The sequence below is a fragment of the Grammomys surdaster genome, unplaced genomic scaffold, assembly GCF_004785775.1.
Source record: "Grammomys surdaster isolate TR1022 unplaced genomic scaffold, NIH_TR_1.0 227, whole genome shotgun sequence".
Lineage (NCBI taxonomy): Eukaryota > Metazoa > Chordata > Mammalia > Rodentia > Muridae > Grammomys > Grammomys surdaster.
This window is the reverse complement of record NW_021604672.1, coordinates 468,962-483,830: the sequence shown is the minus strand read 5'-3', so window position 1 is coordinate 483,830 and position 14,869 is coordinate 468,962. Positions and strand designations below refer to the sequence as shown.

At 40.7% G+C, this 14,869-nt stretch overlaps 1 protein-coding gene across 3 annotated transcripts in view; it reads right to left on the bottom strand.

Annotated features, from left to right (window-relative positions):
- The window catches only part of Ltbp1 (latent transforming growth factor beta binding protein 1), a 379,032-nt gene that overhangs the window by 96,528 nt on the left and 267,635 nt on the right, over window positions 1-14,869 (bottom strand). For all 3 annotated transcript variants that reach the window (XM_028773421.1, XM_028773422.1, XM_028773423.1), the window contains 6 exons: window positions 13,579-13,678; window positions 13,038-13,136; window positions 6,244-6,369; window positions 5,068-5,193; window positions 3,763-3,885; window positions 462-581 (listed from right to left, as the gene is read on the bottom strand). In XM_028773421.1, coding sequence (XP_028629254.1) covers window positions 462-581; window positions 3,763-3,885; window positions 5,068-5,193; window positions 6,244-6,369; window positions 13,038-13,136; window positions 13,579-13,678 — 694 coding nt within the window. The remainder of the gene's footprint in view (window positions 1-461; window positions 582-3,762; window positions 3,886-5,067; window positions 5,194-6,243; window positions 6,370-13,037; window positions 13,137-13,578; window positions 13,679-14,869) is intronic.

Here is a 14,869-nt window from a genome sequence, read left to right as displayed (position 1 = left end):
TAACCCTAACCCTAACCCTAACCCTAACCCTAACCCTAACCCTAACCTGAACCCTAACAAGCTAGACAAGAGTGCTACCACTGAGCTACATCTCCAGCCACTTTTGTTTTGAGAGAAGATCTTGCTAGGTACCCTAGGCTGGCCTGTAACCTGTAATCCCTCTGCTTCTGCCTCCCAAATAGCTGGGATTGTGAATATACACTTCCCTTTTTAAGCCTTTTGCTCTCCATCTTTCTTTCCTGTAATGTTTATCACTTTATTTTATTTCATTTAAGATCTTACTAGGGATAGTTTGGGTCCCTCAGAACTTTGTCCCTTTTAGAACTTCATGTCCTCTGTGCCAACTCCTTTTCTTACATTCTCCATGATTAAAAATTATTCAAAACTTTTCTGAAAACCACATAAACGTCACCTTTATTTTCAAAGAAATGAAATCCTGATGGGAGTGTGGTGATACCTACCAAGGCATTGTCCGTTCCAGCCCCGGAACCCTTCTGTGCAGGGCACGCACTGGTAAGAGCCTGGGGAGTTCACACATTGTTCCTCGGGACAAGTACTTGGTGTCAGACATTCATCAATATCTGAAAAATTAGGAAGTTAGGTAGTGAACATTTTATCAAATGGCCAAAAACAAAACAACAACAACAATAACAACAACAACAAAAACCTCTGAATTTCATCATGAGAATGAGAAAAAAGCATCTTATATTTCAGGGAAGAAGGTAATTGGGTGAGGCACTGGGTGTAGTGGCAAATAGCCAACAGGAACACACAGATCAAGCTGGTTAAATATTTATACACATTGGAAGGGTTGCTTTCTCCACCCTGGGAGTCAGTGGGTTGTCTGGGGCTACATTGTGGACCAAATCTTTCATGGACTAGAGGGCATTCTAGGATTGAGTAACTTAACTATCATATATGAATTCTTAGAAGTAGAAGGAGAATGAGAGGAACTCGTCAGATACTGTAAAACATTTCCAGAAGAGGTGATATGACCATCTATAAATTCTCCTGTCAAACATCCGTTTTACTGTGCGCTGTTAAGTGATTTTATTAACCATAATTCTTTTTAAAGAGAAAAACCACTTTAAATATGGTTGACATTTTGTCAGAGGTAGTGAGGTGCGTGCGCGTGCGTGCGTGCGTGCGTGCGTGCGTGTGCGTGTGCGTGTGCGTGTGCGTGTGCGTGTGCGTGTGTGTGTGTGTTTGAGAGAACCACTTGTGGGAATTTCTTCTCTACTTCTACCCTTTGGGTCCTGGGGACTAAGCTCAGGTTTTCATGTTTGCTAGCAAACACCTTTACCCACTGAACCATCCTCTCAGTCCTAGGCATGGTAATTTTTTTCTAGACATTTTTTGAAAAGAGGGGATGAAGAGGTTGTAGTTTAAAATGATACCGGTCCAGGGCGTCTATCTCCATACAGTAGAAGTCTACTTTCCTGGAGTATTTTTGTATTTAGAGAAGCACATGTAATGCCCAAGTTTCCCAAAGAAAATATACAAGAGAGAAGACCCCAGAACATACTTATGGGAACACACTTTTAGGATCCAGGGCAAAAGACGAAAGTAAAGATAAGCAGAATTGCTTCACTAATTAATCACAGGCATTTGTGGATCCTTCAAAAGGATCGAGTTAACTACATGCCACACTGTTGTGATCTCTCTCTCTCTCTCTCTCTCCCTCTCTCTCTCTCTCTCTTTCCCACTGTATATGAATTTTTTTCTTAAAAAAAAATGCAACTGCCAAATCAGAGATTGTCATTGAACTGGCCACAGTCTGCTCTGTGTTGAGGTGTAGGGCAGCACCTTCGAATTTGCAGCAGCACTTCCTTCTTGGCCTTCATCTACAAAGCCAGGGCCACCTGCCTTGTGACATTTTAAGGGCAAATGAGATAATGTCTGAAAATTAAAATAGGCTCCCCGGAGACTCAACTCTTGTTTGAAAGCAACTTCCTCTGTGGCATCTGAGACAAGCTTAAGGGAGCCAGAGACCTGGGGACCTTTGGTTCTGATCCACCATGGAATTAAAAACAGTCACAGTATTTGGTCTCTTTTCATCTTCAAGCATTTTTGTGAAGATAGATTGGTACACACCCAGGGAACTCTGGTGACATGCTAACTAGAGTTAAATAATTCCCATAGATTATTACTGAATATTCTATCAGCTATAACTTGCAGCATTTTAAATGATCTAGTCTACTTCTTTCTGTTATTATTTAAATATCCTCTCTCTTCTTTGGAGCTGTATATGGAGCATAATTAAGAATTAGTGTTTGGTTTTCTTTTTGTATATGAATATTTGTCAAACCTATCTCCAATTTTTACCACTATTCTTGCTTGGGCCAAGAACGAAGAGTCATGGAAGAGGATGTAAAGATACTGAAAGGAGGAGATGACGAGTGTCACACAGGCTTCAGCTACACACATTTATGCTCGCAATGACCCTGCCAATTGATTTCCTGGCTTTCCTTTTACAAGCGATGAACTAAGGTTTAGACCAGACAATTACTACGAATGAGAGTTGTCAGCTGATTCCCACCCATGCTTTTCTAGACTCACACTCTCTACTGCAGAGGGAGGATTCCCTAGAAGAGGACAGTGGGGACACTTTGGTGCTTGTCCAGTGGCACTAGGCCATAGATGGGAAGGTTCATGGCTCTGCTCTGATCCAAACTGATCAGACGCCCAGTAACACACGACGCTCCCACTTGTCTCTAGAGTTAGAACCCAAGGGGCTGAGGCAAGAGGCCAGCAGAACAGGCAGGTACAGACTGCCAAGAAATGTCTAATTAGCTCTCATTCCAGGCCTAGGTCATCTGAGTGTGAAAGGAGCCAATATGCAGAAGACAAGGGACAGCTAAAGGAAGACTGGTCCACTAAGCTTGTCCCTCCTTAGCTGTAGAAGCCTGCCCAGAGTGGAAAGGATGCAGAGCTCCAGGCAGCTGCAGGCAGTTAGCCAGGGAGTGCCAGGATCCAATCCACATCTAACTTGAAACCCTTCAAACACCAGGTCAGGGACCTGTGTCTTTGCTCTTATGGATCCATGCCAAGATTACTGCAGAAGTAATCTCTCTGGGGAAAATAATTACCAAAAAATAATAATAATAAGAAGAAGAACTGACGTAACATGAACATCTGCACCAACAGAAATACCAATTAGAATATAATTCTGACCACACTGTACACAGTTTCCAAGACATTTCACTAATGAGCACCGTCTCTGTCACTGGAATGAAGAAACGTTATCTAGCATTGTTGGTGTCTGGCTCTAAATCGGTCAGACAGTGCTTCAAACAGTCTGCAGGAAAGTTCCAGAATACACGTAAAAGAAGACAGTTGAGACAAAAGAATGGAACAAGATAGGAAGGGGGAAATAAAAAATGAACCCAGGTTACACCTGCACTGTATTCACAGATGAATGAGCAGCCAGACACTGTTAATTAAATCTGGCCTCAATCCAGAATAAGCATCAATTAGCTGTGCTTGCAACTGCAAACACCAGGAAAGAGAAATGCCAAGGTAAAAAATAAGGAGAATATCAATGTAGGAAATAAGGCAGACAGAGCCATGGAAGCCAGGCAGAGGCAGTGAGCAGAGAGGAAGAGAGTCTTTGAACCTCGTGAAGGGACAAAGGACTCACTAGGTCATGGGTAGAACTGAGAACAGCAAACCCACAGCCGCTGCCTTCCAGCCCTGCGTCTAGACCCCGCTACCTCACTGAGTCCTGAGTCACAGGTCTCTCAGTCTGGTCAGCACACTCACCCTCGCAGTGGCCCCGCCGTGACATCCGGTACCCACTGTCACAGTATTCACACCGGAAGGCCCCAGCAGTGTTGATGCAGCGGCCTTCCCTACACACATCAGGCCTCAGACATTCGTCCACATCTGAGTCAAACACAAAGTGTTGTCCAAGGTTATTCATTTTTACTTGTTACGGTTTTCACCTCAGTTTCTAATTAGCATACAAAGTTACAGATTTCCTTTATGGCCTTTACAGACACTTAGTTTTGTTTTTGTTTCTCCCCTTTCCAACCTGCTCCTCCACCCCACCCCTTCTCCCTGATGTTGCTCCAGCCTGCATCCTTCCTTCCTCTCCCAATAGCCCCCTTTATGTCTCCATGCCACACATTTTCTATGATCTCCACCATATCTTTCTTTTTACATCTTCTCCCCCTTCTCATGTGTACCCTTCTAGTTTCCTGACCCCTAGTCTTACTCATTTCCATACAAATACATACATATATACATAGATATATACAAACATACATACATACAAACATACAAAAAAACATACATACATACATACATACATACATACATACATACATATATACATACATAGTTAGGAGTTGCATATAAAAAGAACATGCAGCTTTTGGTTTTCTGAGTTTAAATAAACTTACTTAATATTTTCTAGAAACTTTAGTAATTTCATTTTTCTTTAGAGTTGGAAAACATTTCCATTGTGTGTGTGTGTGTGTGTGTGTGTGTGTGTGTATAAAATATATCTCACATTTTCAGTATCCATTTATTTGTTGATAGATATCTAGGCTGGCTCTACTTCCTGACTACTGTAAATAGCACAGTAATAGCTATAAATGTGTAAGTGTATCCATAGCAGGATACAGAGTCTTTGGGGTATATTTCAAGAAAAGGCATATCTGGATTATATGGCCTTTCTATTTGTAGGTATTTTTTTAAGTCTACACACTGGCTGTATTTCCATGGTGACTGTACCACTTAGGCTTTGCAAAGGTACCACTTTCTACTTCTAGCTCCTATCTATTTAAAAGTGATAGAGGAATATCTGGTTTGTACCATCATCACTTTGATGTATTTATCATACTCTCATGTCAAACGTTTAGATTCACGTGATGGTGGTGGTGAACCCAAAATAACCTCTTTTATTTGCACACCTTTGATACTCTTTCTTCCAAAGTATTGTCTCCCAGTACCAAGCAGACTGCTACACCACAGCAGATGTTTAATTAAAGAGTGTTGGATTGTTTGTATGAGCACTGAACTTGCCCATCCCCCGAGAACCAACATCAAGAAGATCATTATTACCTATGCAGTTAGTACCCTCCTCACTGGCCATAAACCCTGCTGGGCAAATACACAGGAAACTTCCCTCTGTGTTCTCACAGCGACCCTGGGAGCAGAGGTGCTGGACCTGAGCACACTCATCAATGTCTGTTAACAAGAATACAACGGGCAAAATTAGTGCTGTGTATTAGGACTCTGGTTCCGTGTTCTGTGAAGCACCAAATTTCGACACCATCCCCTGGGGATCAGAGAGATCATTATAAGCAAAAAGAATGGTCAAAGGGGAAATGGCCCGAAGGAGTGTTAGTAGGGAATGTGTTAGTTTCAAAGGGTAAGACTTAAAACAATTTAAAAAAAAACCCACAAAATCTATCACTAGTATTTCAAAAATATAGGTCTCTGCTTAGTGGAGAAGGTTTTCCTGGTGAGCAGGGTCACAAAGCACTGGGATTCACCTTCACCAGGAAAGTCAGGGACAATCTACTTGAAATGCACTCTGAGCCATTGCTGGGTCATGGTCATCTCCACTACCTTTCCGGCTTAGCATTTTAGGTTCTACAGGTGACTGCACATAACAGATGCATTCTCTCTCTCTCTCTCTCTCTCTCTCTCTCTCTCTCTCTCTCTCTCTCTCTTCTCTTCTCTTCTCTTCTCTTCTCTTCTCTTCTCTTACTTATTGCCAATGTCTTAAAACATAGTAAATTTTATTTTAAAGGGTTAAAATAAATTTAGAGTTAATACACTGTAATAATTGACTAATAATTCTACAACACCTATGAGATACTCCCCCCACTCACTTAGGAATCCACTCTTCATACATGAAGAGATTTTGAATTTAGAAACCCCTATCAGAAATCAGACTTTGCATGTATATGTGAATTTATTATTTCTGCATGCTTCAGTATGGATTTGTTTAGGCTAAATACATGATTACAGGGAGCTATTATTGCTGAAGTTCACATTGTATTCACTTTTGTAAAGCAACCCACCTCTGTGCAAATGTCCTACCTGTAGCAAGCTAAACACAAAAATAAGAGAGTCCCAGGGTTTGGGCAAACTACTCCTTTTCAAAAAATTTTAAGGCTCTCTTTAAAAAAATTAACCGTAATGTTTTCCCAAGATGATTAAAATTAAGAAACATTCCAAGTATGCAACTGTTCCCAACTCAAGAGTCTGTCTCTCACATGTGTTTCTTACCAACACATTTTCTCTGCTGTTCACTGAACTTGTAGCCCTCGTAGCAGATGCAGGTATACCTCACCGGCAGGTTGATGCAGTGTCCTGCTCCACAAATGTCCGGGTTCACAGTACATTCGTTGATTTCTTTAAAGGGAACAAAACAATGTGAAAACCCCACCTCAGCAGGATTTTACTGTACTCATGCAACAAAGCTTTGTGTTTCACAAGCAGCTGAGCTTCATATTGTAGGTGCGTATCCAGAACACCGTGGGCTGAGTTTACCTGCAAATCCAGGTAACAACTTTATGACTGATAAGCCAGCTCCACCTACCTAAGCCTGTGGCTTATTCCCAGTGAATCAAGTTAGAAGATGAACTAAACAGAAACTCAGAAGTATTCTAGGATGAAGGTTGAAAGAAAATCAATTCTTCACAAAGCAACTTCCTGAATGGCCTACCAAAGAGCTCCTCTGAATTCGATTTCTTCTTACATGAGAGAACTTGAGACATCTCATGATCTCTCCTAATGAGAAATGTATGAGAACTTTCTATTTATTAGCAGTTCAAAGTTGAGTTCCCCAGAAATGATCAAGCTGACACAAAATTTTACATCTACTATCCAGAGTCCTAAAACTTCTACATGAATATTACAATTTTAAGGTGATCATACTTTGCCTTAGCAAAGTAGAACCATCCCTTAAATCTCTTCCATCCTCCCTCACTTTCCTACTGATGCTCTTGTGATGCTTCCTGCTTCCTCCAAACCTGTACAGTTAACACTGCTCAAATCCTCACCCTGCCCCACACATCACATGCCATCACACCACGGTGGCGGAGACACCTGGGAATGTGTAAAAATGAAGTTAATTAACCAAGAGATGCAGGAAGCAAAAGCACCTTTCTGGGATGAAGTACCCCACCTAAGACATCCTGTCTCCAATGAGTCCTGCAGGAAAGTATAATGGCAGAGTGTGGTAAGTACAGCCAATTGCTTTGATGGCTTGCAGTTAGAAAAAGGTATAAACTCTAATGTCATTTATAGTCCTGTAGTACAGAATAACTTACTCGGTCATTTCTAGACCATATGTTTTTACATGTGCAAAATAGAAATAATCAGAGTTCCAACTTCAGAGCTGAAGATAAAAAAGCTCAGCAACACAAATCACTTAATGTACAGCTCGAAGGCATTAGTCATAAATATTGTTCCTACTGTTCACAATGAAGCCATATACCTGACAGGGCTAGAACTGGAGAGATGGCTCTGCAGTTAAGAACACTGGTTGCTCTTGCAGAGGACCAAGATTCAATTCTCAGCAGCCACACTGTCTGCAACACCCAGTCCCAGGGGATATGACACCCTCTTCTGGCACTAGGCACCAGGCATGCAAATAATGCAAAGACACACACACACACACAACACCCATGCATATAAAATAAATATGATATCATTTTTATGTGCTACAGAACCATGAAGGTAAAGGGTGAGAAGAGCTTCACTGGTGTGTGCACATAGACTCTCAGGTAAAACAAATACATGTCCAGTTATTGCTTATCCATTATAATAGGTGTCTCTTTTGGAAATGATTAACATTTAAAGCTCTTGATTTGTTAATTATTGAAATTCCTATATACATTTTCCTGGCCACTTTCTTAAAACTGGAAAGCCCAAATAATCAAAAGTAAAATGAATCCATCAGAAGGTGAATTAATATACGAGCATAATGATTCAGAGCGAACGGAAAGCTGTAAAACTGGGGTTTAATACAAACCCCCCTCATGAATATCAATTTCTTGATGAGGAAATATCTATCTGTTGTTTTTCCAGCATAACTACAGGCTGGAATTTTTACACACATCAATGAAAGTCTCCAAAAACACATGGTGCTGGAATAGAATTCAATATATTCCTACCACACAGTTTGTCGATGTATTTCAGTTATTTCTTTTACGTTTGTTCTATTATGTCCTGTTAACCATCTGCAAGAAAGATGGCTCACAATGACAACTCTTTGGCTGTAAGAAATGAGTGACAGTGGCCTTTCCTTTCAGTCCAACACATTAACCTACAGCTGTGGGTGAAGTCATACAGGTGAAGAATGTAGGGGAGTTTGCACTGACTGCCCTATAGATTAAGCAGTCAGAGGCATATCTCAAAAATATTAGTCCTGACTAGTGGGGCAATAAATATGTATGGAACTGTCATGTTGACACCACTAGAGGGTACTAGGAGATGAATCCAGGGAGGAAGGGAAGCAAGGAGGAGGGGAAGAAGTGGAATAAGAGAGGGAATGGAAGAAACGTTCCTACAGCACAGTTGATTTCTTCATTGGTCATCCAACTTTAACAGTGATTAACTATTATGATTAATGTGTTCTCAAAGATTGATACCATCCCTTTGCTAGGCGAGACCCCACCCTCCTGGACAGAAATAGCTTCAATCACCTTCACAATAGCTTATTTGCTTTCTAGAAAGCAATCACCAAAAAGTTAATCAGAATCTGTGTTTTCCTTAAAGTGAATATAAATCAACTGGGATTGGTGTTACATTTCTAGAATTCTAGCACTTGGGAAATGAGAATGGGAGAGCCAAAAGTTCAAGGTCAACATGAGCTACATAATGAGACCCTACCTCAGAAAGGTAAGCACAAAGCTCAGTGGTAAAACACTTGCCTAGTATGAGCAAAGCCCTGGCTTTGGGTTTGATCTCTAGCATATGCACACGAGTGTACATATATATCAGTGGGTGTGTGCATGTGTGTGCATGTGTGTGTGTCTGAACATGCCTATGTGTGAGCATGCATACATCCACAAGTGTATATATGTTTTTAACCTTTTAAAGTATGTCTTGCTCAGCTTTCCCTCATTCCAAATTAGGTTTTTCATACTTAAGAACATACACAGCACATAGAAGGGTGAGCACTGGGACACTGTCTTAATAGGAAAAGATTTCTAGGTTTTCTGGGTTTAATGGCAGAGACAAGATGCATTGCACTTTCCCAAGGGTCACCCAGCTGCAGGGACTCCTACAGGACGAGTCTCATTCTACAGAATGGGTCACTTTATAAAGAGACACTTTTCTTTTAGAAACCATCTAACACAAGCTTTGGAAACACAGGTAAGACATTCCATTGAGGCATAACCTTTCAGGCAGTGCTCATTCCTGCCCTCAGGGGCTCCCTGGTGAAAGTGACTATCCTTTGTTCCAGGGATTGTTAGCTACCCCACTGAGGTTAAGTGAGTGTTCCACTGGTCTCTTTCCTGTGTCCTTCAAAATGCTTACATGTGTGCATCTTGGGCGGCAAGACAGTGCTTCCCCTGATACAACCTCACCAGCTCAAGAACCTTATTCTCTTCCTTGGTCTAGAATCCACCAAGGGATTGGGAAAAAGAACCATGAACAAAAGCCAGTGGAAAACCAAATGCTCTGTGTCTCTCAGCCACACAGTCAATGGGAGATTCAGCAGCTCAGTGTGTTTATTTTCTAAAAGTCAGTAAAAAGAGAAGCTTTGGGCCAGTTATAAAAACTCGTGTGTTGGTCTCAAGGTCATCCCTTTATCCTCTGATTATCCAAAGGGATGGAAGCATAAAGGAATCAACTGACAGATAATGGAGCTGGAATAGCAAAGGATGGTGATTGTATGCTCGAATAACCAATTCATTTCCCATTGGCGAGTTTTTTGAGACCATAAAGACAGTAGGAATATGCTTCAGGGATGAATATTTCCAAAGGGGTCAACTCTGAGTTCTAGAAAAATCAGACTAGCCCATAGTTTTTAAAACATTCTGGCCATGGTCATAATGGAGGTTTCTATAAGGCAGTTGTGGGAGAGGAAGAGAAGTTCCTGGCCAGTTTGCAAGGGCAATAGAGACAGTACAGGAAGAGCCAAAGCAAGGCATCAAGTATTAACTCATGGAAAGGTTTATTAAAATGCCCTGGCTTCCCAACTTCCCCAGGAGGAGCAGACATTGTCCCACAACAATTGAAACAGATGTTTCCACTTTGTAAATATTTGCTAGAGAAATAAAGGTTTGATTTTTCCAACCTATCCTTCAGCCATCATGACACTGTGCAAAATCAAGAATTCATATGCTGAAATGCCTGATTTATTTGGAAACGGTAGGCCAGTAACGTAGCAAGTCACCAAGTCAGCTGCTCAGAGTGGAGACAAATGCTTCCCGCAAATACTCTGCTCCTTTTATAATTATTCCATGTCCAAGGGTGTGTGGCTAGATCCAAAAGGGCTCCTTTCCAATTTTGCAATCACAAAGATATCATCACTGAGCAACGTGGAACTGATTGTGTTTATTTTAGAATCTCAGATTAGTCCATCCCTTCCTTCAACTATGGGAGAAAATAGCAGTAAAACATGACATTGATTGTGTCTAGACTTTAAGGGATAAAAACTGTACAACATTTCCATGATAAATGATGTGCAGGTTCCTTAATTCTATACCTTGGTCCTCACATTAAACTGCCAGGGATGTTTACATTTTGACTGAAAATGAAATTCAGCATGACACGGTAGTCTCATGCTCTCGTGCCTTTTGTTTCTGTAACAACTTTGAAGCTGCAAATACATCAATTAGAAGACTCTCTACTGATAATTTTCTCCTGAAGGATGGAGTTCTTCCAAAAAAGTTATTTTACTAGAGGAAGTGGAAGCACTTACAACTGTTACACAAAATGGAAAAAAAAATTCAGGGTCACTTGCTTCCTGGAAGGAAATATTTGTGCTTCAAACATGTGATAGCAGATGTTGGTCCTGAGTATCTGCCAGACTAAATTGAGCTGTCTTCTTGCAACTTCATATAGCAGGGCTACATTCATTTCTCTTTCAATCAGCTCTCTAGTTCCCTGAAGCCCAGAAACTCCCCCTTGTTAGTTATTTTTCACATTTGTGTTTAAGTGATGAAACCAAGACTATTAAGGCTGGAGAGATGCCCCAGTGGTTAACTGCACATACTGCTCTGCCAGAACCACCCATGTTGGGTGACTGACAACCACCTGCTTGTCTTGGACTCTGCAGACACTGGATTCACACATGCCCAGACCTGCCCCACCTATATGTATGTATATAGACATAATTGGATATATATATATATATATATATATATATATATGAAAAAAGACATTCAGGATCATTTCTATACTTTTGTTAAACGATGAAAGGCAGTTTTCTAATCAAAACGTAATTAAGTTTTGCAAAACTACTGTGTGAAAAGGTTTGTCCTCTAATGCCTGACAATTTCAGAACTAAATTTACCTTCACATTAGAAAATGGAAGTGCGATACTTATTTAGAAGAACCTGTGAATTCATTGTTACATGACATTTTATAACACTGAGGTAAATAATTAGAAGGTTTTTATTTCCCCAAATAGTATAGTACATGCTTATATGTCTTCAGATGAGCAGGGCAGATGTACACATATATGGGCTCAGAATATAGAATAATAATTCCAGTCATGCCCATTTAAAATTATTGTTTTTACTAGATCACAGAGCCAATTTTCTATCAATATCTCTATCTGTATATCTATCTTCATCTGTATCAATCTATAAGTCTATCTGTCTGTCTGTCTGTCTGTCTGTCTGTCTGTCTCTCTCTCTCTCTCTCACACACACACACACACACACACACTGGAGTCCATCCCCTCACCCCCCGCAGTCTCTCTCAGTGCACAGAGTTTATAAGAATGCTGTGAGCTTTATAGCTCAGGATAACTTCCTACACAGTACCTACCTCCATATCCTTTGGCATTAAGGCAAGGTGAGGCTAAGTCATGTGGCATGAAACTTGCCCACCATCCCTGAAAACCCTTCAGAGTTATCAGTTCCCCCCTTTCTCTATGGCATTGAAGACTCTCCCATCAAGACACCGTCATGATGGCACGGTGTGACCTTCTCCTAATGGCTCCATTTGTGAGCTTTATTACAGCTGCCTATAGCCATGAGCCTGTACTTCTTCTGAAGAGCAAATCACAAATGTCTTCTCTCATTAGAGAGCTCCAAGAATACTTAGAACTGCTCACATTTCTATTGCTCTCCACTTGGAACTAATAATACAACCCAAGAGAGATGCCATGTAGCTCAGGGAGGGCCAAGGCCGGGGTGCCAGTGTGACTTGGTTCTATCACTGAACTACTTGAAAGTTCATGGTTGAGCCCATGGCCTGCTTCTTTTTCCTTTGTCACTTAGCATTGTATTCTCTGCAAATGAATGTCTGAGTTATTTTCACTTTTCTCTATTATAGATTATGTCAAAATCACCTATTTATGTTTCTCAGTGTCATTTTTTCCTATGAATGAGCTTACTAGATTTTCCTATGTTTAGAAAATTACCACTTTATGTTTTCTCATTTGTTTCCAAAGAAATACATTTCTAGAATTTTTAAAATAAGGATCAAAATACGTACATTATAAACATTTTTCAAATATACAAAATCATAGCTAAGAGCACAAAGAGTGCCTATAACTACTAGCTTGTCATTGGTAAACACCAATGCATTTCTTTTGGTCTCCTTTTCAATATTTGTAGACATTTAAAAGTAAAATGGTAATCATGGCATTGTGGCTGATAGTTCTAAATAAGTGTTACTCTGGAAGTATATCTTTAAAATATTAAATATTCTTTTAAAATGTCAATAACTCTATAATACGCCATTGCATATGTACCATGGTTTCCTTATGCATACTCATCTGTTCTTATGCCTACCCCTGTGATGACCAATCCCACGCATTGGTTATTCCATTTTGAGTACAATCTGCACCCATGTTCTCATTGGATGCACAACACAGCACACACTTCACTGACCTGTTACTTGTGTAGGAGCAATCACTTGGCTGGCACTTGATGTGGAAGCCTCAGGAGCCACTTCCACAGGCACAGGGGGCGATGTCTTTTCAACCACTACTGCATGAGGAAGAGGGACAGGAAAATTAAATCTTGGCATGTACACTGGCATCCATGTGTGAAACCCAAGTATGACTTCATCTAAGTAATACAATAGCCCTCTTCAGGAACTGATAATGATCCTGAAAGCACATGGTACTAAGTCAGAGTTCAAAACGTGACCACTTGATAAATTAGAAGTTCCACTATCTGGACACTGCATACTACACAGAAGTATAGTATACCATATAGAAGCTGAACTTTTCCTACCTACACTACTCTTCTCAAACAAACACTGTTCTAGTATAGGAATGTACTGCAATGTACTGAAGTAGGCACTTCACTATGAATTCAAAGATATTGCCCAGTGATTCATTAAACACAATCAAAGACCCATACACAAAAAATCCTCATGAATTTCTTCAGAATTTCCCTATAAACAACACATATCAGCTCAGGTTACCTGGAAACTGTGGGTGTAGATGAATAGTTGAAACCCCTGGGGAGAGCTGGGGTTGCCCAGGTTCAAGTCTGGTTTTCTCTTGATCCAGTGAGGGTATTTCCTGGGTGATTGTTTTTTAAGAGAAAGAGAGAGAGAGAGAGAGAGAGAGAGAGAGAGAGAGAGAGAGAGAGAGGATATAAAGCAGGAATTATTTTTATTTTCCCACATAGTGTTATTTTTATTTAATTAATTATACTCTCAGCAAGGCAAAAATATCACAGATCAGACACACACCTACATATGTGGCTTTAAAGCACTGTGCTGTTACAATGTCAGCTTCTTATTTTTAACAGCCATGCAATTTATCTATACAATATGCTCTTATCCATTTCCTTGGAGTTCAAAGTCAAATGTTGAAAACGAGGACCTTGGCCCAGAGATCCACATTTGATCTGAACTGGGCAACACTAACCCTAATTGGGGACTAACTATCCATGTCATTTACAGGTGGCTCTGCCTCACAGCTACATTCTGTAGATTATATGATTGATGTAACAACAGAGCCATAAATAAGATCCACTAAGCTGAAGCACTCTAAGCTAGGCAGTTGTCCCCAGGCCTTCTTTAGCCCACATCTAACAAGTTAACATTCCCAGCTTTCTCAACAATGGTAAGCTGCCACAGTAACAGCAGCTGCAGTCTTAGAAGACTTGTGGCTTCCTAACTGGACCTCGAGCACAAAGGGAAGAAAAAATAAAATCCATCCATCATCATGGCTCAGCTTTCAACTGGAGCTCTGTAGGGGCTCATGCCAATGGGACACTTAGTCTAGTTAAAGAAGGATCTGGGCTTTTACTCCTCAGCGTGGGGCCAGAGAGCTCAGGACACCTCATTAAGTGCATTCATCAAGTTACTTCCTCACTGTTAGCCAACAGCTTGCCTCTCAGGCTTAACTTGCAGAAAGCCCACTTCCTGACATCCAGTTCACTCTTGCCCTATCTCCTTGCTTTTGTCATTACCCTTTATGCTTCAACAGTAGATCCTCTCACAGATGGTTTCATTGAAACCCAACTTTGGAAGTATGAATTCCTACAGGCTAACTCTGGACATGCTACAAATTCCTCATACTCTTCTACAAAAGCAATCAGCCTCTGATCTAACTTCATCCTTTCTGTCAGTGAAATAATCCATATAATAGTCCATTCAATAATCCATCTCACCCAGATTTAGTCACGTTTTAGGGCTTCCTCCTTCATCCCCTAATGTCAACCATGTTCACACTCAGTATTCTTTGTGGTGGTCACAGTTTTCC